The 21,537-nt window shown below is 35.7% G+C and overlaps 2 protein-coding genes across 3 annotated transcripts in view; both read left to right on the top strand.

Annotated features, from left to right (window-relative positions):
- Positions 1 to 8,167, top strand: part of Epg5 (ectopic P-granules autophagy protein 5) — a 123,087-nt gene extending 114,920 nt beyond the window's left edge. Inside the window, exons 41-45 of the mRNA XM_067284658.1 lie at positions 84 to 329; positions 4,324 to 4,549; positions 6,746 to 6,830; positions 6,900 to 7,006; positions 7,760 to 8,167. Coding sequence (XP_067140759.1) covers positions 84 to 329; positions 4,324 to 4,549; positions 6,746 to 6,830; positions 6,900 to 7,006; positions 7,760 to 8,132 — 1,037 coding nt within the window. The 3' untranslated portion in view covers positions 8,133 to 8,167. The remainder of the gene's footprint in view (positions 1 to 83; positions 330 to 4,323; positions 4,550 to 6,745; positions 6,831 to 6,899; positions 7,007 to 7,759) is intronic.
- The window catches only part of LOC136987026 (patched domain-containing protein 3-like), a 223,403-nt gene that overhangs the window by 501 nt on the left and 201,365 nt on the right, over positions 1 to 21,537 (top strand). The window lies entirely within an intron of this gene.

Raw genomic sequence — 21,537 nt, 5'->3', positions numbered from 1 at the left:
TTTGTGTAGATACATATAAACATATATTGGTACTTATACCTAATTGGCCTGATACTTATGGATGTTTTTTTATTCTATTTTAGATGTTAAAAGCCAAGAAAAATTCTCTCAAAGTTCTCAGTTGATGACAAAAGTGCTGAGCATTTTCAACGAAGCGTCTAGAATAGAACTACGACAAATATTGATGCAAGCACTTATTAAGTGGTTAAATGAAAATCCTAACAACCATCTTATTCTTCCTTGTCTGTCTGCAGCTTCTAGATCTCTATCAAACATGTCTTATTTGGTTCAGATTGCCGAATGTTGCATCACTCAACATTTCTCTTCTAGTAAGTTAAAAGTTATTTTTAGTATTACAAAAATCATTGCCATATTCACTTTAAAACATTGTCGGTCAGACAGCATTTTAGAGAATTTTTGTCGTCTGTTAATACACTCCTGTGGCACACTGCACAGTTAATTATGAACAAGTTTGTATATGTAACTTTCAACAACAAAAATTTAATTCATATTGTTTAATACGAATAATAAGTCTGATTTTAAAGTATTAATAGTAAACATATATACTAACATTTCTTCGTTTAACAAAAAACAGTTTGGTTCTTTGATACTCATCAATAATATCTAGCATCCATACATATGTTTGTTTTTATTGTTGTAGTTTCTGGCAAAATATTATCATATATTGTCATATTTTGTCAATTCTTTAGATTTATAAATAGTTGATATCAGCATGGATGGCTTGATGCTACATTAGTATGGTGGAATGATATCAAAATTAAGAAAGCACAAGTATATCACCATAATTAGTAATATTAACTTTTGAGTTTTAGATTTTATAGCCACATCTAGCATGTTACTAATGAATTGGTGAATGAACTTTCTGTTAACTGAGCTAAATGCATATTAGTTTTCTACTATATATCAACTAACAAATGCAAAATATTTAAATTGATGTAAACAGTAGATATTTATTGAATTATTTGTTAATTTAATATGATGATCAATTTAAATTTGATAAGTTTAGATGTTAATCCTCATTTGAAATATGTCTACACACACTGATGAAATTTAGCACATGTTTCTTTGTTCATAGAGGGAACCACAAGATTCCACACTTCTGTTTTGAGTTAATTTTTAGGTTATAAAGCTAAATGTTTGGAGGTTGTTATACTTTGCTCTGTCAGAAATCAGAGAATGGCAATAACCACACAACTGATTGTAACCAGTAAGTTAGTAATTCACTTCATTACATACAACTAAAGGAATGAACACACACACCACCTAAATTATTCATACATGGTTATGGCTTCCACAGATAATTAACAGTTAGCAAAATTAAATTCATCGTTCACAATAACATGAGGTATATGCATGCAAATTGGATTGTATGTACCGTATTTTTGCAGAATGATTGGCATACTGGTCTATCCAGGGGTGAGTAGGAAATCAGATATTTCTGTATGATAAAAACCAGCATGGCAGTTTAAGCAGAGTCTATAGACTGGTTTAAGTGAGGTTATATATCCTTCTCTAGAGGGTACATTAAAAACTGGTTCATTTTTTTTAAAGTATGAAACTCTCGGCGTTACATCAAAAACTAGGATTATATGTTTAATTTATTTGTTTTGTCTTCTTTCTAATGACGTAAAATACTCTTGGAATTCTGAAAGTGCTTTTTTTTGTGTGTGTATTTTATTATTATTTGATTCCAAAAAGGCAAAAATAAACATCTTAAATTTAAGAAACTGGCTATAAATTATCTCAGCTTACATTGATTAACATCAGCTTTGCGTGAAATTTGAGAGGAAGGTGTTATTTGTAAGGTCAGGGTAGTCCACATTGACCAACTAATGCTGCTACTACTAATTCCAATAAAATCACTAATTGTTTTATTGTCTTGTTAACAAAAACTTTTAAGTCCTTCAAATTACATTATTATTTTATTGTATTGGGAAAAATGTTTTCTTTAACGTTTAATTAACAACTAGTTTTGTTACATCTGAGTAATTTTATATTTTAGTTGCAGCTTAATTGGCATGCTGGTTATTCCATGAAAATATATATATATACACACCATACAGTGTATCAGTACTCATTGCAACTAAGCCCATCCTATAATTTTATATTTGCAAGAACATAAAATTTGGTGGAATAAAATTGTTGGTTGGTCATGAACATTTTAAATGTCTACATCTAAAATACAGTGGTGCCTTGTAATTCAAATTTCATTTGTTTCAGAAGACTGTTCAAACTTTGAATTTGTTAAAGACCAAATTGATTTCTCCATTTGAAATAATGGAAAGTAAATTAATCCATTCCTAGATCCTAAACAATGCCCATTTCAGTAAACTTAAATTAAGACATGCAAATACAGTACAATAAAATGAAAATTGCATTTACTGTACTGTATCTTAGTGATGAGTGGTGCTATCCCATTTCTTAAGTTCAGTATACAAGTTGCTTGGCTTTCTCACAAATAATCATCTCAGACAATATCAGCAGCCAATTGTTTCTCATTTAGTCACATGAGAAGTTTTTCCATCTCAAAAACATGCAATGTTTTTGAGATGGAGTTGCCCGGCACTTGGATCAATCTGTACAAATGGATAAAACACCTGCATTAAATCCGTTTCAATATCCATGCCTTCCTTGTGCAGTGAAGATGATATGCATATTTAAAATCATTTCTGCAAGCTTTATTATTTTTAACCTGTTTTGTTAAAAACGGCCAATTGCCGTTCCTGCTCTCTGCGCTCTAAACGCATGCGCGTCGATGTTAATGCAAAACTTGAACTTAAATTTGCATATGTTATAAACGGCTAACACTGTTCATGGTTTTTGCAGGCAGGATGCATGCGCGACAATGTTACGCATATGCTTTTAAATATAATGTTTTGTGTTCTCTTATTTTAAACTTATGTTCTATGTGGCTAATGCTGTTTTGTTCTAAAAATTTTCAAAAAAGTTTGTTCAAATTCTATTTCTGCCTGAAGATGACGTTTTTAAATATGTCAAAAGCGCTCACAGGAAAATAAAACGTGTATTTTAATGTTCTTTAATGCCTGTTCATGTGAATATTTCTGTTAGTAAAATAGTTGGCGTGACATCTGCTTGAAGTATTTAGTTTGAACATAGTTGCATCATTTGAACTCTGGATAGAATTTCTCTTGAATTCAATGTTTGAACTCTGGAGCATTCACCATTAGTCATTTGAAGTATGAGGCACCACTGTACTGTCTGACTTACATGTCTCATTATGGACTGACTTCAGTAAGCTATTACAAGATACATGTTGTTATTTTTATTATGCATCACTTCACAATAAAAACATAAAAGATTAATATTTTAAAAAAAATTAAATGAATTGTTTCAAAACGCAACAAATGAATGTGGATACATTAAATTTTTGTCTAAAACCTCAGTCAGTCTAACAGTAAGAAATACAGACACTTCAAATGTTTTCAGCCTTCTTCAAGAACAACAAAATTCCTAAATGGAATGCTTGAAGAACCATGAAATACACACTAAAAATTGATCTTATTGAATTTTATATGTAAAACTGATTCTCACCAGAAGAAGTACAAATAATTATTGGGTGTCTGGTGCCTTACAGAGAAGTATCGTAACAGATTTGCCATACATGGGAAATAGACCGTTGTTCTTCCTTGTCGATGCAGTTGTCCTTCATATCTGCCTGTAAGGAATTCTAGAGCCTCCAGATTCCTAACAAGGCAGATATGAAGGACAACTGCATCGACAAGGAAGAACAACGGTCTATTTCCCATGTATGGCAAATCTGTTACGATACTTCTCTGTAAGGCACCAGACACCCAATAATTATTTGTACTTCTGGTGACATATTGAATTTTAAATGTAAAACTGATTAAGATCAATTTTTATTGTGTATTTCATGGTTCTTCAAGCATTCCATTTAGGAATTTTGTTGTTCCTGAAGAAGGCCTTTGGAGTAGGCTGAAAACATTTGAAGTGTCAGTATTACTGCTGGACTGACTGAGGTTTGTAGATATGTTATATTTTTGTTCTACTGAGGAGTTATTGCTGAATGAGACAATTTAACTAGGCAAGTTACATAATACATAATGCTAATCTACCATACAAAATTTATTACAAGTCCAAAAGTTTGACCACCTTTATCGTAGATCATATTAAATATGGCTAAGTTACTGTTAGTGGATTGATTTTTTTTTTATTAAAACAGTTAAGATTTAAGTATTGTGAAGTTAGTTGTTTTCTCATGATTCATTAATGTTTAGTATTGTAATAATAAAATGACTTACAGATATAATTTATATTTTATAGGTCATTATTCAATTCAAGACACATTGAAATATTTGACAACTCACTTGGTCATATCTAAATCATTAGAAGAAGAATTTATTCAAACCTGTGAAGATAATTTATCATATCTTTCTCTCTATGTTTACCTGATTGGTTCTCTAAATGCTGACCAGTGTGATATAACTGAAGAATCTAAAATTTTAGATGACGTGGTCGAGTGGAATCGACCAAATTATCGTCAAGAAAAGTAAGTTTGATATTAAAAAGCTTTTTGCCTGTATTACTAATTTCATAAAATAGTTGAGCACTATTCATTTCATTCTAGTTATTACCTTGTATATTCGCAGCAAATTTAATTAACTATTTGTTCAATATGCATTTTGGCCTGTCTGGCCTTTTTCAATTGATTTTACAAATAATAATAGCAAGCCCAAAGAACTGAGCTTATGGTAACAATCATACCTTATATTATATTAGTTAAATTAGAAACTTATAATTCACAAGGTCATATGACTTTTTCTTTTGTGAATTTATGAAGTATACCATCATTGTGCCCTTGGTCAAGTGGTTGGGTAGGGATATGGTTTTAGGAGGTAGGTAGACAACCTCTACTTCAAGTGATACAAATGAGTTTGCAAATGACAATGTCCTGGGGCATTGTGTAGTGCCAGGAGGACTTTGTAAAATTAGTTTTCATTTATTCTTTGACTTCAGGTAGGAAATAATGGTGGAATCAGTCCAAAAAGATAAGGAACAAAAGAGCATGTATGACAAAGAATGTCTTAATATGAAGGCAGTGTATTCTTATGTCTTCTAAGAGCGCTCAAATTTTGTGTGGCCTACCACATTCCAGTGAGATGGCGGGATAATTCGATTGGAGAACCTTTTCAAAAAAATTATACAGGAATGCCAAAGAATCTTCTGAAACGTCGTCTCATTGACGTCATAAAGCAGTTTTGGTGTATATTCATTCTCATCGACTAAGTTCTTTAGTTGCATAGAGAATGCCTTGGTGGCCAAAGCATTTTCCCCATAATATTTGCATTGAAGTTCTGGAATCGGCCTTTCTGGGCAACAACAGTCATGACATCTGTGATGGTGTCGGTGGAGGAAGTCTGTTGCTTAAATTTGTTTTAAGACACGAGGATCTCGGGGAAATCAGTAAAATCAACATTCGGATTTTTCTCTTGTTGATCTTCCATGAAAACAGACAGTAATTCTCTATTTTTGATATCAATTTATCACTCATATAACTTGTGCATTCTAAATGAAGTGCATCTAGTGACAGAAAAAGGCATAATACAGTGAAACCTCGGTATACATCCTGTTTGGACGAAACAAATTTTGCTCAGTATACGACTTAATTCAATTATATGCGCCATCTATGAACAAGTAGCACTATCGGTGTACTAGACCAGACTAGACATTCGTGGTCCCACAGTTTATGACCTTGTTAAAATTTCTTCTGATTTTAATTTGTAAGTAAAATTTTATTATTTTTGTTAATCATGAATTGCAAAAAAGGCAAATGAAAAGCAACAGAAAACTAAAAAAAATGACTAGAATCACAATGGAACAGAAAAAAGAGATTGTTGACAAATATGAAGGTAACACGGGTGTTCGAGATTTAACTGTTTCATACCGTATTCTGATACGGACACTCGTGAAAAATAGACATTATTAAATCTGCTAACGTTGCAAAAGGGGTTTAATCAATTTCTAAACAGATTATTAGTTGTAAGGAGAGTTTGATTTGATTTTGATTTAATGATTTAAATAATATAATACAATATACTGTAATAACTTTAATAAAAAAATAAATTTTATTATAGATTTTTAATGTGCTCAGTGTTTAAATTATTTTACAACCCTATTAATATATCATAAACAAGAGGGGTTTTTTTTTACATGAGAACGGATTAATCATTTTTACATTACTTCTTATGGGAAAGGTTGGTTTGGTATACGTCCTATTCAGTATAAGTCCAAACGTCAGGAACGGATTAAGGTCGTATACCGAGGTTCCACTGTATTCACAAAAGCAGAGTTATTTTATACCCAAACAACAGACATTCCACCTTCCCATTTTGGTTTTGTTAAAAAATGAAAGATTTTTTTACACAACTGGCAAGCTGTATACATAGAATAATTCTAATGTGGGAAAAAGTCCTATTTTTGTTTCATTTCTATGATTTTTTTTATTAACAGGAGGCGTAGAAAATTACTTCTAATTTTTATGTCATTTACTTTGCCCCACAACGAACCCCCGTTAGTCATCCCATCCATTAAAACACTCAAATTTAAATGCGTTTTTATAAATGTTCTAAAAGTAGCACTTCACTACTAAGAATTAAAGTAGACTGGTATATAAAATTGCAAAGTATAAAGTTTTCATTTTTTTTTTTTTTTGCAAAATTATAAATTCTGTTTTTATTATTCATAGCAATGACTATGAAGCCAAATTGATTCTTCTTTGGGACATAATATTGGCAATGTGCCTCAGACAATTAGCTCACGGGAAACAATTGGTAAGTTTTCTTAAGTTTAACACTTGATTGCTTATTATTGGTGTTGATTGTTCATTTTTTTCTATGTAGGTTGCAAAGATTGCTCTTGAGAAATTCAGCAAAAAGTTAATTGAATTTGGAAAAGAAGGTTCCATTCTCAGCAAGGTTTTTAAAAGCCCTCCAGCATTTAGTACTCAGTAAGCTATATTACTACTGTTATTGACATAGATATTTAAAAGATAAGAAACTTTAATATGATTTTATGAATGATATATGAACTGCAAAATTATCCATGAAAACATCTTTTTGACTGACAATAAAGCAAAAAGAAAGTTCAAAAGAGAATATCAGAGCCTGTGACATTTAAAAGTAGAAAGATTAAATTAGTGGCAGAATTCAGTATTGTATCGTCTATCACATTCTATATGGGTGTTGGTAATAAATAAAAGCCCTAAAGGTTTATATTCACTTTTATATCTGATTTACCCTAAATGGTTATAAAGTTTACAAATCGATTTTGAGTGCCTTTCAGATCTGGGTCATATACAATTACAATTGCCGAGGGACCAGATCATCACTAAAAAGGGGCTGTTTTTAGGAAAGATTCAAACACCTAATAAATTCATAATAGTATAGAAAAATTGTTGCTACAGTGCCCTCCAAAAAGCGACAATAATTGTACAACGTGGCATCTTCTCGGTCGATCGCCGGCAGAGAAGACACAGCATCTACTATACCCATTGCCACATTTGAATTCCTGCCATGACAAAAGATACACATAAAAATAGGAAAGATGGTAGTGAGATGTTTTACATGAATTCACACTTACAATCATTACAATAGGTAATGGTGAATTGAATAAGTTTATAAATAAGCCGTAGGAATTTCAAATCACCTTTACTATTCCTTTGTAAACAAATTAAATTTTTACTATTGTCTCTCGCCTGCAGGTTCAAGTTTATGTGCAGAGTGATGGCAGCTTTCATTGCGGTGCAAGTTCCGGAAGAAGGAAACATCAGAGTGGAGTCGTACGCTTCGGGACACGTCGTGTACAGCTCCGGTCCATGTACGGCTGCCGAAGAAAAGTGTGCACCTAGTCTTTTGGCACAAGAAAGTGTCAAACAACTGAACTGTCTTTCAAAGAACAAAAGCTATGGCGGGTTGAGGGAACAAATAGACGAGGCCTTAAATATCGTCAACAACGCCGAATTCAGTTTTGTAAATAGCAGAGAAGTTTTGAAGAAATTTGCTAAAATTCTTTACGATTTTCACCAACACAAATTTCTTCTCTTGTTGACTGAAGAAGTGTATTTAAAAAAGTAATATTTCATAAAGTTTTTAATAAATATTAAAAAGCTTTTCTGTTGTTTATAATTTTAATCTTCAATTCAGTTTAAAAGTTCCAATGCAAGTTGTTGCCTTTTTTAACCCTTACCGTCCAATCACAGAGGAACGAGTCTTACTGCACATGGTCTAAAAAGACTAATCCATTATGAAAATATGGTAGTTACTTTGGAAAATGATTTAGTTTATGTCGTTAAGTCTAATTTCATTTGCTAAATTTGTTTATTACTATAATAACTATTAATTTACTTTTTAGAATCTAGAACTAAATTATGAATAATGCTGGAAATGTATCAATTGCGGCTCTGGGATCCGATGATAAATCTGTTTGAAGTTAAAACCCTGCCATGGCATTTTTTCTTAATATAGAAAAAAAAAGTAAAGAATTGTTAGCATGTGTCATTAAAAACAAAACTAAATTACATTTTGTGAATTTCCAGATTCTTGAGTGACATTGGTTTTAAAACTATTAAAATACAACCAGTAGCGTAGCCCAGAGCATGGGTGACACCCGGTGCGGATATCGTGGTGTCACCCTTTTTAACTCTCTTATAAAACACTGTTGAATTGTAATATCTTCGCACTCGAGCAACTTGCACGACATAATGGATATGCGATGTCACGATGTATGAGTTTAGATTTATAGAATAAATCATAGTAAGATTTTCAGCAGGTGCGAGCTCTCGTGGCGTCTCCTCATAGCAAAGAAACTCATGTGAGGCGAGCCGTTGACCTTTTTTTTAGGTACAGGCCTACCGGGTGACACCCGGGGCGGGCCGCCCCCACCACCCCCTAGCTACGCCTCTGAATACAACACGATGGTGACTTGTGCCGGGGAATTATGTTCCTGGAGGCACCTTAATGGCTACATTCGACATGTTGAGTTATTGTCGCATGCTAAGATATGTGTACTCACAATTAATCCAGTGCTTGAACGATATAACAACTTTATTCTTAACTAAATGCTTTCACAAGCTTTTTCATTGAAGGTAAGCACACCTCGTGCTTCAATGCTACAAAGACGCCCTCCTATAGCCAAATTATAGCCACGACAAATTCCCTGCCTAATTTGGCTATGGATTGGGTGCGGCGTTCACATATACAAAAAATTCTTTGACGAACACATTTAACTTTGGTCGGTTTAACGGTTTTGTGAAGGCGTCGGCTACGTTTTCTTCGGTCTTTATATGTTTAAGTTGAAATGTTCCTCCTATCTGTTGACTTAGATATGATGCCAGTCTAATTAAATGGTTTGAGTTGTTACTCGTGTAGCCTGACTTTGCTATGGAGATCGCAGATTGGTTGTCACATTGGAAAATTGGGAATAATCCAATTGCTAACAGTTCTTCTAGAAAGAATTTTATCCAAATCCCTTTTTGGCGCAGCTTCCTAGGGCATATAGTTCAGTGTCGCAAGTCGAAAAAGGGGTAACGGGTTGCTGCTTCGAAGTCCAACTTAATATGTTCTTTCCTATCGAGTATACGTATCCCGTTATACTCTTTTCTTGGGGGGGTTCTCCAGCTGGCGTCAGAGAGGCCCTTGACATCTAGTCTGTCTGGTGTGAAGCGCAGTCCCGTCGCTTGTGTTCCGTTCAGATATCTGAGTACGCCCTTTAATGCAGTCAGGTGAATATTTCTTGGATCTCTGGTATATTTTGAGAGCAGGGTTACTGCACATGCTATATCTGGTCTCGTGCGCGTTGCCAGGAACATCAACGAGCCTAGCATTTCTTGGTATAACTTCTGATCGCACGGTTTTGAGTCGTTATATTTTTCCAGTTTAACGTCTGGATCAAGTGGGGTACTTCTTGGCTTGCAGTCTTGCATTGAGTATTTCTCTAGTATGCACTTTACGTAATTTTGTTGTTTGATTACCACCTCTCCTTTTCCTTTTATTATTTCCATGCCTAGAATATTCTTCGTGTCTGGACTTTCTTTGACCTTGAATTTTCTTCGTAGTTTTTCTAGTAGTTTCTGTAAGATCTTCCTGTCAGTAGATATAGTTATTATATCATCTACATGGATTCCCAGGATTACTTTTCTAGTGTCTAGTTTATAGGTGTACACACACTTGTCAGTTTGAAAGTTCTTTGCGCCGATCTCTATTAGGTATTTGTTGAGTGTTTGATACCAGATTCGGCCACTCTGCTTTAATCCATATATGGCTTGATTCAATTTGCATACTTGCCTTTGGATTTTCGTATTTTCTACGTATCCCTTGGGTTGTTCCATATATATTGTTTCGTCTAACCTTCCGTACAGATATGCCGTTTCTATGTCTAGGTGGTTGACGTCATAGTTGTGCATAGCAGCGTATATCAAAAGTCCTCTAAGGCTATCCGCTTTCATAACGGGTGAGAACGTCTCGTGGAAGTCAATTCCGTACTTTTGGGAGCATCCCGTGGCTACTAGTCTGGCCTTGTATTTTTTGCATGAGGTCAAGGGGTCGAGCTTGATGTTGTATACCCATTTGCATTTTAAGGGTTTTATTTCCTCTGGTAGGGTTACAGTTTCCCATACATTGTGAGCCTTTAATGATTGCATCTCCTTTTGCATGGCTTCAATCCATTTGTCCTTGCTCGGTAGGTTCATTGCTTCCTCGTAACTGTTCGGGATTATGAGTTTGCTTTCTGATAATAGGACTCTGTTGTTGGGTCGATATGTTGGATCGTTTGTGTCCTCTGGTATGTCTTCTTCGACATCGGAGTCACTTAGAGGTGGTTCATAGTAGAAATTTAGAGGTGGTCTAGGTCTTTTCCCTTCAATTGGAGAGTGGGTTTCCTCATATAGGTTCATTTTGGTCGTAATCTGTCTCGATTTCGTTATCAGGATTTGCGACTTCTGTATCCTCTGTCCTGAGCTGTAGAAGTTGAATCAGTGCACTGTCTCTATATCGACTAGGGTATAGTCCTGCGTTGGATTCGCTTGTTTTTGGAGGTCTTTGCCCCTTTGGTTTTCTAGAAATTTTACACCACGTGACTCGATTACGGTCGTAGTGGTAGGGTCGAATATTCGGTACGCTTTCCTACAGGATGAGTATCCCACAAAGATTCCTAGTTCCGCCTTTGAGTCAAGTTTACTTCTCTTCATCTTGGGAATCCAATAATATGCTTTACAGCCGAATACTTTCAAGTGTCCTACAGTGGGTTTTCTTCCAGAGAACAATTCCTCGGGGGTCTTCTTCATGTCGTTCTGGGTGGGTGTCCGGTTGCGTACATAAGTGAAGCAATTCATTGCCTCAGCCCAGAAGTTTTTTGGCAGTTCCGCTTCTATTAGTAGCGCTGTGGTACCCTCGATAAGAGTTCTGTTGGCCTTTTCTGCCACGCCGTTTTGAGCAGGAGGAATAGTAATTAGTCAGTTGATGGTTAATACCTTTATCCTTTAAAAATGTCCTTAGGTTTTCGTTAAGGAATTCTCCCCGTTATCAGATCTGATTTGTTTGACCTTTCTCGAAGTTGCGTTTTTGACGTTTTTTATGAAGTCTATGATTTCTTCCGTCGTTTCGGATTTGGCTCTTAAGAATTTGGTGAAAAGATTTCTTGAGTAATCGTCCACAATGGTGAGTACGTACTTTGCTCCTCCCATTGATTCATCTCTGAAGGGTCCGACTAAGTCAAGATGTAGGGGATCGAGAGGATTTTTTGATTGTTTTGTGATCACCGGCTTAAAGGGCTTCCTTGTGAACTTTGCTCGAAAGCAGGTATCGCATACAGGTGTGTTGGATTGTGGTACGAGTGGGAATTTGTGTAACATCTCGTTCTTGGCTAAAACGTTCATGTAATTTCCATTGATATGGCAGAGTCGCTTATGCCAGGTATCCCAGTCATTATGATGGGATTTCATACTGTATTCGTGGCTGGGGGTCCTGAGTCTAACAGTGTATAGGTCTTTCCACTTCTTGCCCAACATGATGACATTTCCTCTTTCGTCAAGTATTTTACAATTCTCGGCGTCGAAGATTATCTTGATTCCCTCCTTTGCCAGTTTGTTTACAGAAATTAAATTGTTGCTCAGATCTGGGGTGTATAGTACGTCTTCAAGAAGTAATCTATTAGAGTTTTCGTCTCTTATTTCTGCGACTCCTATGCCTTCTGAGTGTATGACATTATTATCGGCCATGGTGATTGTTTTTCTGTCTTCACTCATGTTCTCTAACCATTGGCGATTTGGGGTCATGTGACTGGTCGCCCCACTGTCTATGATCCAGCATGTATCTGGCTCACCGTTTGTGTTTAAAGTCATTAATCTCTGTCGGTTGTTATCCTCGTTAGCTGATTTTCCCTTTCTCTGTCGGTTATCGTCCTCTCTAGCTGAGTTTTCCCAAGCTATTTTAGAAGTTTTGAAATTTGATCTTTCGGTTATCGAGATCGAAGTAGTTATCTCGTTTGTCTCTATTCCTTGCTTTGTTAATCGGGTTCAACCAACATTCAATTGCCTTGTGATTTGGTTTACGGCAGATGTAGCATAGCATTTCCTTGTTCGAGATTTTCTTTGTGCATTGTCTTTTGGGGTTTTGTAATTCGGTGGGTGATATGCTCTGTAGGCTGCGAGGTTTTCCCTCTGTTCGGGCCCATTTCTTTCTTCATACCTTTCAAAGGTTTTTCTCACGTCAGGGATCTTTGGTTCTTTTAGGTTGTCGAATTGCATGGCTATTAGGTTGTACTTTTGCGGTAAACCTTTCAATAGTGCGGTGATGAATTCGTCGTCTTCTATTTGAGCTCCCATTATCCTAGCACTCTCTAGAAGTTTTTCTCCTCTTAATAGATAATCTCTCCATGTCTCGTCACGATTCATTACTAATCTCGCCACATTGTTTCTGGCCTCTATCGCTTGTTTCCTTAGGTCCCCTTCATATCTTTCTCTTAAGTGGGTCCAAATTTGTTTTGCCGTTTTACACGTTAAGATAAGGGCCACTTGTGTGTCATCCATCGCGCATGTTAAAATGCCTCTGGCCTGTGAGTCCGTTTTTTTCCATTTCGCCTCTTCGGCGGGATCCGTAGGTGGGTCGTCTATTAACAGATTTCCCAGATCTCTACTTTCTAGGATGGCCATTATACGGTACTTCCAGCTTGTGAAATTGTTACCCGTAAACTTCGGTAACTGACCATGTCCTATTTCGGCCATTCTATTCGTTATAAAGGTTCGGTTTCTAAGATAGCAAATTTAGGCTTACCGTGGCTGGTCGTTCAATCCAGTTGCATCAACGCTGGAATTTTCTTCCTGGGCCCATAACCTCTTTGTCACGTTATTGTCGCATGCTAAGATATGTGTACTCACAATTAATCCAGTGCTTGAACGATATAACAACTTTATTCTTAACTAAAATGGTTTCACAAGCTTTTACATTGAAGGTAAGCACACCTCGTGCTTCAATGCTACAAAGACGCCCTCTCAGCAGAGATGTACCCGCCGCCCTCCTATAGCCACGACACGACAGGCTCTACAATTCTGGAACTGTTGGATATTTTTCTGCCGAACGCCCTCTATGATAGTGCTGTTTTGGAACGTGTGTGGTGTTATCGCGTCATATTTAGTAGCATGTTTCATGCTAACTTTTGCTGTCTGCAACTGATCAACGATGGCATGCAAGAGAATAAAAACATTATGTATATTGTCCTTCTCAGCATTTTAAATTCTTTTCGAGGGAATTACATTGTTATTGAATATAAATTGATTATTCCAATTGATTTACTTTATAATCCATTAATAATGTTTATGTAGTGTACTAATGTACAGACTTTTTAAGATTAATCATTTCCGTGAGGAGAGGTGACCTGAATTTCTACAACTGATGTTTGATGCAAACCATCAGTTGTAGAAATTCATCCTTATATATATAGATATATATATAGATCATCATCCTTATATATATATATATAGATGTTTGTTCGCTCTACACTCCTGGGCTGTTTGACCAACTGCTATGAAACGGCAAGATATGTTCAAATACTTCTAACTTAAATAATGTACAGTACAGGAATCTTACCCCAAAATAGAAATTGGTTTACAGAAATCCAATAATATCTACATTGCAGTTGCTGATTTAAATGTAGCACCATCTATTGGCAAAAAGTTTAACAAAATAAACTAAATCTAATTCTTATAAAAAAGGATATAGTTTTAAAATATATACAATATATTCACTTAATTATTGTAACAGGTAGCACATAGCTTAGTTAGTTGTGGGTTTGGGCATGGTCACAGGGCTGGCCACGTGCAGTTTTCCGGGTTTTCTTCAACTAAATAGGGTCTCTGACTTTCCATAAAAGTCTTTGTGGGATGCATCCTCCCGTTGCTATCTAACTCCATTCGAGAAAAAGTTTGAATTGAAGTAATGTGGCTTCCATTCCAAACCTGAAGTTTGTATATAGTTAAAGCTTATTTTCTCGAGATTAAAGAAAGATAGACACACACATGAACATCCGATTTGCAATGGAAGTCACATTATTTCAATTCAAAAATTTTCCCAGAAAGGTGTTCGATGGATGACTGGCATGACTATTGTTAAAGGAAAAGTATGATGTACAGGGGCAAGACACTACTAATTTGAAGTGGAGAGCATATTTTTAATTTATTTCATTTAAAATATATGATTAGAAATTGCAGCCCGGCATTGTGATCGTGTCACAGTCGATAGTTAATTGTTATTATTAACTTCTCATATAATGAAATTACAATAAACTAACACAGTGTTTATAAATTTCCACTCTTAATTAACAAATTTTAAAAATCCAATTTAAACATTTAATTTGCAATTTTATAGTTTTTTACATACTAGCAGATGAGCCTGGCGTTGCTTGGGCAAAAAATAAAACCAGCAAACATTATTAGATTATTTCGTACTTCTAGTGCTTCTATTATATTGTACTGGCAGATAAGCCCGGCGTTGCTCGGGCAAAAAGTAACGATAGCGAAGATTAAAATTATTACATTACGGCCAATCTTACCCGTTTTCACAGAATGCAAGAATTAGGTCCTCCTGTTTCCAGACTAATTAGAGAATTTTTAGATGGGTCTAAAAATATGTTCAATTTCACACAAAAACCGCATCTAAAATAGTACGGTAGAAGCTGAGTTCTTTAGGATAAGCTATAATCCTCTCCCTCTCCCCCGTGGGGGAATTTCGAAAAACCCCTTCTAAACGTTCTCGTGACGTACCCTATGTACCAACTTTCAACTCCTAACCGTTTGGGCTCTGCGCTGGGTCCAGAACATTCGAGAGTATTCGAGTGTGTTCTGGAATGTTCCACAATGATCCGGGATGTTCTGGACTGAACATCCCGGAACATTCTGGAATGCTCTCTAATACTGTCGAATGTTCTGGCTTGTTCTAGAAATTTCTAGAGGGCGAAACTTCCAGCCTTTATATCTTCAACAGCACGCCCTCCAGGTAAAAACGGGAACCTTCTTCATGGATGGGGGATAGAGGGCTACCACACCATAAAACTCCCTTGATCGTACCGGGACTCATTTTTGAGTTTTAGCGGCACGCACATTGTACTGTACACTTACTATAATCAATCGATATATATTATAAAAGTATTTCATAGTAAATATAAACCTTTGTAAATATAGTATATTTACAAAGGTCTATTGCACCAAGTGACCAATCTAACACATTTTTAAAATTGTGTACAGTAGACGAATAAAGAATCCTTACATAAGATAATCTTTGTAATAATAATAAATCAAACACTATAATATAATAAACATTAAAACGAAAACCATATAAAGAGTTTGGTTGTTTTAGCCTACCATTGTCACGTTTATTGCGATAGTCGGACAGTACGAAATGCCACAAATCTCATTGGTCAAGTAGACACCAATTGAAAATATATCTTAAAAAATTTAAGATATATTTTTTCCTAATGTTAATTCTAAGAAACTACCATTCGCTGCTGAACATCAAACAGTTATCTGACAACAAATCAAATTTCGCAAAAAAAACAGGACCAAATATTTACCCTCGGCACCCTGGAAAACCACTTAAATCATATTTTCTGCACGCCAGTAACCTCTTATTTTGGATTTTCCAATTCCAATGCCACCATACCGCTGGTCCGATAGAAATTCGGGACTGTTGAGGAAGGGGGTTGAAGTAATTCGTGCAAAAGTAGTCATTGACCTCCTTCCTGGAAGAGAGGATGATCAACTACTATAATTAATACTGGTCTACTATATTAATATTTGAAAAGTGATCCGTGTTAGAGAGGTTGTGATGCAAGTGATCGAAGTTGCTAACCTCAACGTCCAAAAGACTTCGTGTAATGTTTAAATAAAAAAAAAATCTTGTAAAAATGTGAGAATAATTGCTTTTATGTGATAATAGTGTTTAAATTTTGGCAACAGATTGTATAAATTATGCGAGAAGTATGTTCTGGTAAATATTGCATTTATAGAAAAATTATTGGGCTGCAATTTTAAAAAACTGTAGCCTATAAATTCCACTTTTCTGACTGTCCTTCCTTAATCTTGAGAACAGAGTTAGATAGATGAGTCAAGACCAGATATGGAAATCTTAGGTGCAGGAGGCCCCGATTAACTAAAGAACTTCCGATGCAAACCAAAAGTCACGTTACTTCATTCAAAAATTTTCCTCGAAAAGAGTTAACCAGCACAATTCTATTGCTATCTATCTAACAGGAAAAGTATGATGTACAGGGGCAACCGCTAAAACAGTTGAGAATATAGTGACAAAAAATTGCAGCCCGGCATCATTACGCTGTGACAATAAATAATCGCTCATTAGAATTAATTTGGTTTATTTGGTTACGGCAACGCAACGCAACACATGGGCAATCTGCCACAAAGGGATGCATCCCAGGAAAACTTATGGGAAGTTTGGTAATCCCTAAATACGGTCAATGTGTAGAAAACTCAGAAAACTCCTGTTGGCAATGCCTCAAACCCACGATAACTACCAGAGTTCGGTGCTTTTATGCACTCGGTTACAGCAGGGAGCTTATTAGAATTAAGAAAGTACATCTATATATATCGGTACAAATGGAGTTTATATAAAGCAACGAAAAATATCAATAGTTTAACTTTGTAAACACGCTTACTAATATTTTTTCTGTTTTTAACCCTTATATCGCTATCACTAATGAACCTATTGGATGAAAATTAAAATATTTAGTGTCCAGGATAAGTACTACGGACGTACAGTAGAGCGTCTTTATCCGAATCAATTGGGGACTCGAGTTGTTCGGATAACCGATTATGTACGAAAAAACATATTAACCTATCGCATGTTGAAATTTTTCTCCGTTGGCGTGTCGCTTCGTGTTGAATTTTCGTCGATTTTAAGTCTAACGAAAATTTTTATGATAATAATCGAGGCTATCGTATCGTTAAAAAGTATTTATTTATTTTGTACAAACAAAATAAATATATTGAAAAATATAAAAACAAAAAAATTATACTTTAGAAGTTAATCTAGTATCAAAAACGTTCGATTCAGCACTACACAGTCCGACTGGAAAGCTTTCGGATAAACGACGCTCTACTGTATTAGATTTTGAAGAAATTCATTGAATCCTTATGAATTTCTTCATTAAAGATTCAATGGTTATTCTTGTACAAGAGTATTGTTACAAAGATTACAAATCAAAGTAATTTGATTAACATTTTACACAAAAACAAGTCAATCATCAAAAAAGGGTTTGATTATTATTCTTTATTCGTCAAAATTTTACATATAATAAATGGTATGCAGCCACCCAGGTGTGGGGCTGTACCCCACTAATGGCCCTGACTAACAGTAGTTGAGTTACGTATCTGAAGCTTGTGTTCAATTGTACCTATTAAATGCTACCATTGTGTTTCTCTATTTCTGGAAAAATACATTTTTCCTCATTTTTTACATCATTTTTTTCAAAAACACACAAACACATTAACATTGGTATGGGACTTGGGGCAGAGTATGCCCATTTAGCCTTTGGTTTTTTTGAACAAGTGAAATACGTTGAATATTCCTTTACGAATAAAATGTAAAGATTTTATTTTCTGTTGGTAAAAATAGCCTAAATTTTATAGGGGGTTCGCTATGAGTGCCTAATTTTTCTCCATTGATTTGTTTACATAATACAAATACTACTTTTCTTAACCAACCCACACATCAATTATAACCACCCTGTAGTATCACCTGATAAAGTTGCCCTATTCAGACCTGTTTAGAGCCCGTTCTCGTGAACGTATTTTGATGAAACTTGGTATATATGTTATATAGACTATGGAGAAATAGAAAATACAAAAAATATATATTTAGTTCGAATTTTTACCACTAGGTGAAAAAATGGAGCATAAAGAACAAGAAACAAAATGGAAACATGTTGTGAATAAAAACCGTTTGCATTTGTTCAATGTGCAATCTATTTGTATCAATTACATGTTCAGAACGGTGTTTTGTTAACGTTATTAGGCTAAACAGAATTTAGTAGGACAACTTCGACTCGATAATGCATTGCTTGTGGTATACGAAGGATGTAAATTTAAAAGTACAACATTTAAATTAAATTATAAAATGATTGGGATACGAAATAATTGAACGAATAAACAATAGAAACAATCTTTATTGTAGAATAATAATAATTGGCTAATTGTTGGAGAATTTGGAGGAAAATTTTCGTCGCGTCGTTCTCGAATACGAAAAAGCAGACAGAGAAGGGATGGAGTAAAGGAAGTGAAACAGATTATGGCCACTCATTACATCACGTGTTAATTTTGTGGCAAGCGAGACTTTTATCGAGAATTCGTCGGAACGGGGAACGATCCGAGAAGTCTCCAGAAAACTCAGAAAATCCACGGTGCACCAGAAAATTGCCACGAAATCATTTCGGCCAACGAACTGTTCCAGCGTGTGGGGAAGAAGAGGGGAAGAAATCTTCGGTCTGTCTACGATGCACCGTGAAGAACATCGTTTCATAAGAAATCCGGCAAAATTATCACTAGAGGGCAGATTTGGGAAAAAAAATATATTTTAAAACGAATAACTGAAACAGTTTGGTAAATTTGGACAAAAATTTTTAGAGTTTTTAAATCATTAAAATCTTCTTATAATTTATAAATGATTTCTTTATTTAAAAGAAAAGGAATACACTCGAGAGTTTTCGTTTATTTGCGAGGTTGCGGCCGACATTTTCAACGAGGAAACGAACGACGGACGATCAGCGGCCGCCTTTCCGGTAAGCTAAAAGTTTTACAATGGCGTTTGGAACGTCGAGCATGATTCCACTGACGTTCCAAACGCCATTGTCAAACTTCTAGGCTTACAGAAAGGCGGCGCTGAACGTACGCATTGAAAAAAGTCGGCCGCAATTTCGCTATTAAGAATCGTAAGAACTTTTATTTTAAGAGGAATTTGGCGCCAACACAAAATAATTCGAGGATTCGGGTCTAAACATAATGGCGGCTGTATTTATAGATTTATTCGGCGGGCAGGCGAAAAGGAAAGCCATTTTACCAGTTCCAAAAAGTTAATTTTTTTGCTTACGATCTTGTGAAAATCTGAAGAGGGGAGGGCTAGTAAATGAATTAAATCGTTTAATCAATTAAAATAATATTCCAATCCGAATCTAACCCCTCTCCCTTACTTTTGCTTTAGAGCAATATCGCTGTTCTTATAAACCCCGTAATTTTATGTAAGAGGGAGAAGGGTGCCTTCTACGGTTAACGACCGAGACGATCTCCTCGAAATAATTGTTAAAGTGTACAGTATATCAATAAGAGAAAAACCAATCATTTGTTTAACGGTTACTCGATAGACGATAGAGTCAACAAGACAAGAATAGACGACCTTTCTCATCCCCTCTTTGGTTGCACGTGGCACTCGTCTGCGGACACCTGCACGATAACCAAAACAACATAATAATAAATTGTCTCGCCCGTCGACTAATACGATATTTAATATAAACAATCTAGGAACCGTCGTCAAATCTGAGAAGATATTGTCAAACTATACAATAATTAATGGGAGAAAGCTGTCAAATCTATAGACATTTATGTCATAAAATTTCATCTTCGAGACGCCAACGTAAACAATTCGACCAAAACAATACATTGGCAACGTTCCGTACCAGCTGGATTTAGCTCCGGCACAGCTAACAGGTGTGCGTATAAATCATTAACAGTATGACAGTTCTCACCTCTCGAATCGGGTATAAAAAAGGGGTTGAACACAGTCTTCCGGGCTGCCATCAACAGAAGACTCCGTCGGACATCAACCGCCATACTCCAGCAGACGTCAACCAGATATCCCCTCGGTTCTCACAATCTTATCGTGAAATACGTTAAGGGTTGGATCGATGGGAATGCCAAGGCACGCCTGGGACGACTGCCAGAGGGCATGAATGCTTCCTAGGAAACTTTTACGGAAAAGAGGGCCCTATTTAGAAGAAAACCGGAAAATCACCGGACCGCCGGCCTCTGTACGTCATACTTTTCCTGTTAGCAATAGAGTGGTGTCGGTGGTCTTTCCGACTTTTATTTAGAGTAAAGTTTAAGAGAGCTGTCTGTCTTGCTGACAGACTTAGCCCTAAAGAAATGAAAGGAGCGAAGAATAAAAGTCGGAGAGTAAAGGGAAGGATAGAAGGTGAAGTCAGAGGGGATCACATGAGTCGCCTAAACCCGGCGATATTTAAAAAAACAAAATAGCAAAATTAGAATACAAAAATCATAAAATTTACAATTGTGGCTACTTTGCCAACAACGCGATTATCAAGGTAAACATTTAAACAATTTAAGCTTAACATTTGATAGTATTTACATTATTTACACAATATCAATTCTGTTGTATTGATCCAGATGCTATTCCGAATGTCTGCCAGTCTCTTCTTGAGATGTCAGTGTCAGTCTACTGTTCATTGGGTTATCTTTTCGATGGTTTTCGCTTCTTCTTTCCTTTGGTGACGATAGCTTTCTGGTTGTTTTAATGAAATTGCAAAGATGCCTATATAGGGTTCTGTTTTGAGTCAATTCACTCTCTTTTGGTGGCCAATTAGATCCAGCTATAACACACTGTCCTTGGAATTTCTCTCGTTGGTGTTCATATTTGCTACATTCGTAGAGATAGTGGGAGACATCATCTATTTTGTCGGTATCGGTGTCGCACTTATCGTTGTTTTTTTTTGCCGAAGCGGAAAAGATATGCGTTGAAATTTCCATGTCCTAGCAGACACTGTGTGACCTCATAGTTGGGTCTCAGATGTCTGTATGTTTGTTTATTGTTGGTTGTTGGTATGAATCTGTATAGGGTTCTTCCAGTTGTGGAGTGTTCCCACTCTTCCTGCCATTGTTGTTCGACTATTTCTTTGATTTTGTTCTTGATAATATTGAGCGGTATTCTTTTATATGTTGTTGGGAGATTTTTTAATGCGGCTCTCTTTGCC

The sequence above is a fragment of the Centruroides vittatus genome, unplaced genomic scaffold (assembly GCF_030686945.1).
Source record: "Centruroides vittatus isolate TY-2023 unplaced genomic scaffold, ASM3068694v2 scaffold_1444, whole genome shotgun sequence".
NCBI classification, from domain to species: Eukaryota; Metazoa; Arthropoda; class Arachnida; order Scorpiones; family Buthidae; genus Centruroides; species Centruroides vittatus.
Note: the sequence above shows the minus strand (reverse complement) of the source record. Positions and strands in the feature narration are given on the sequence as shown.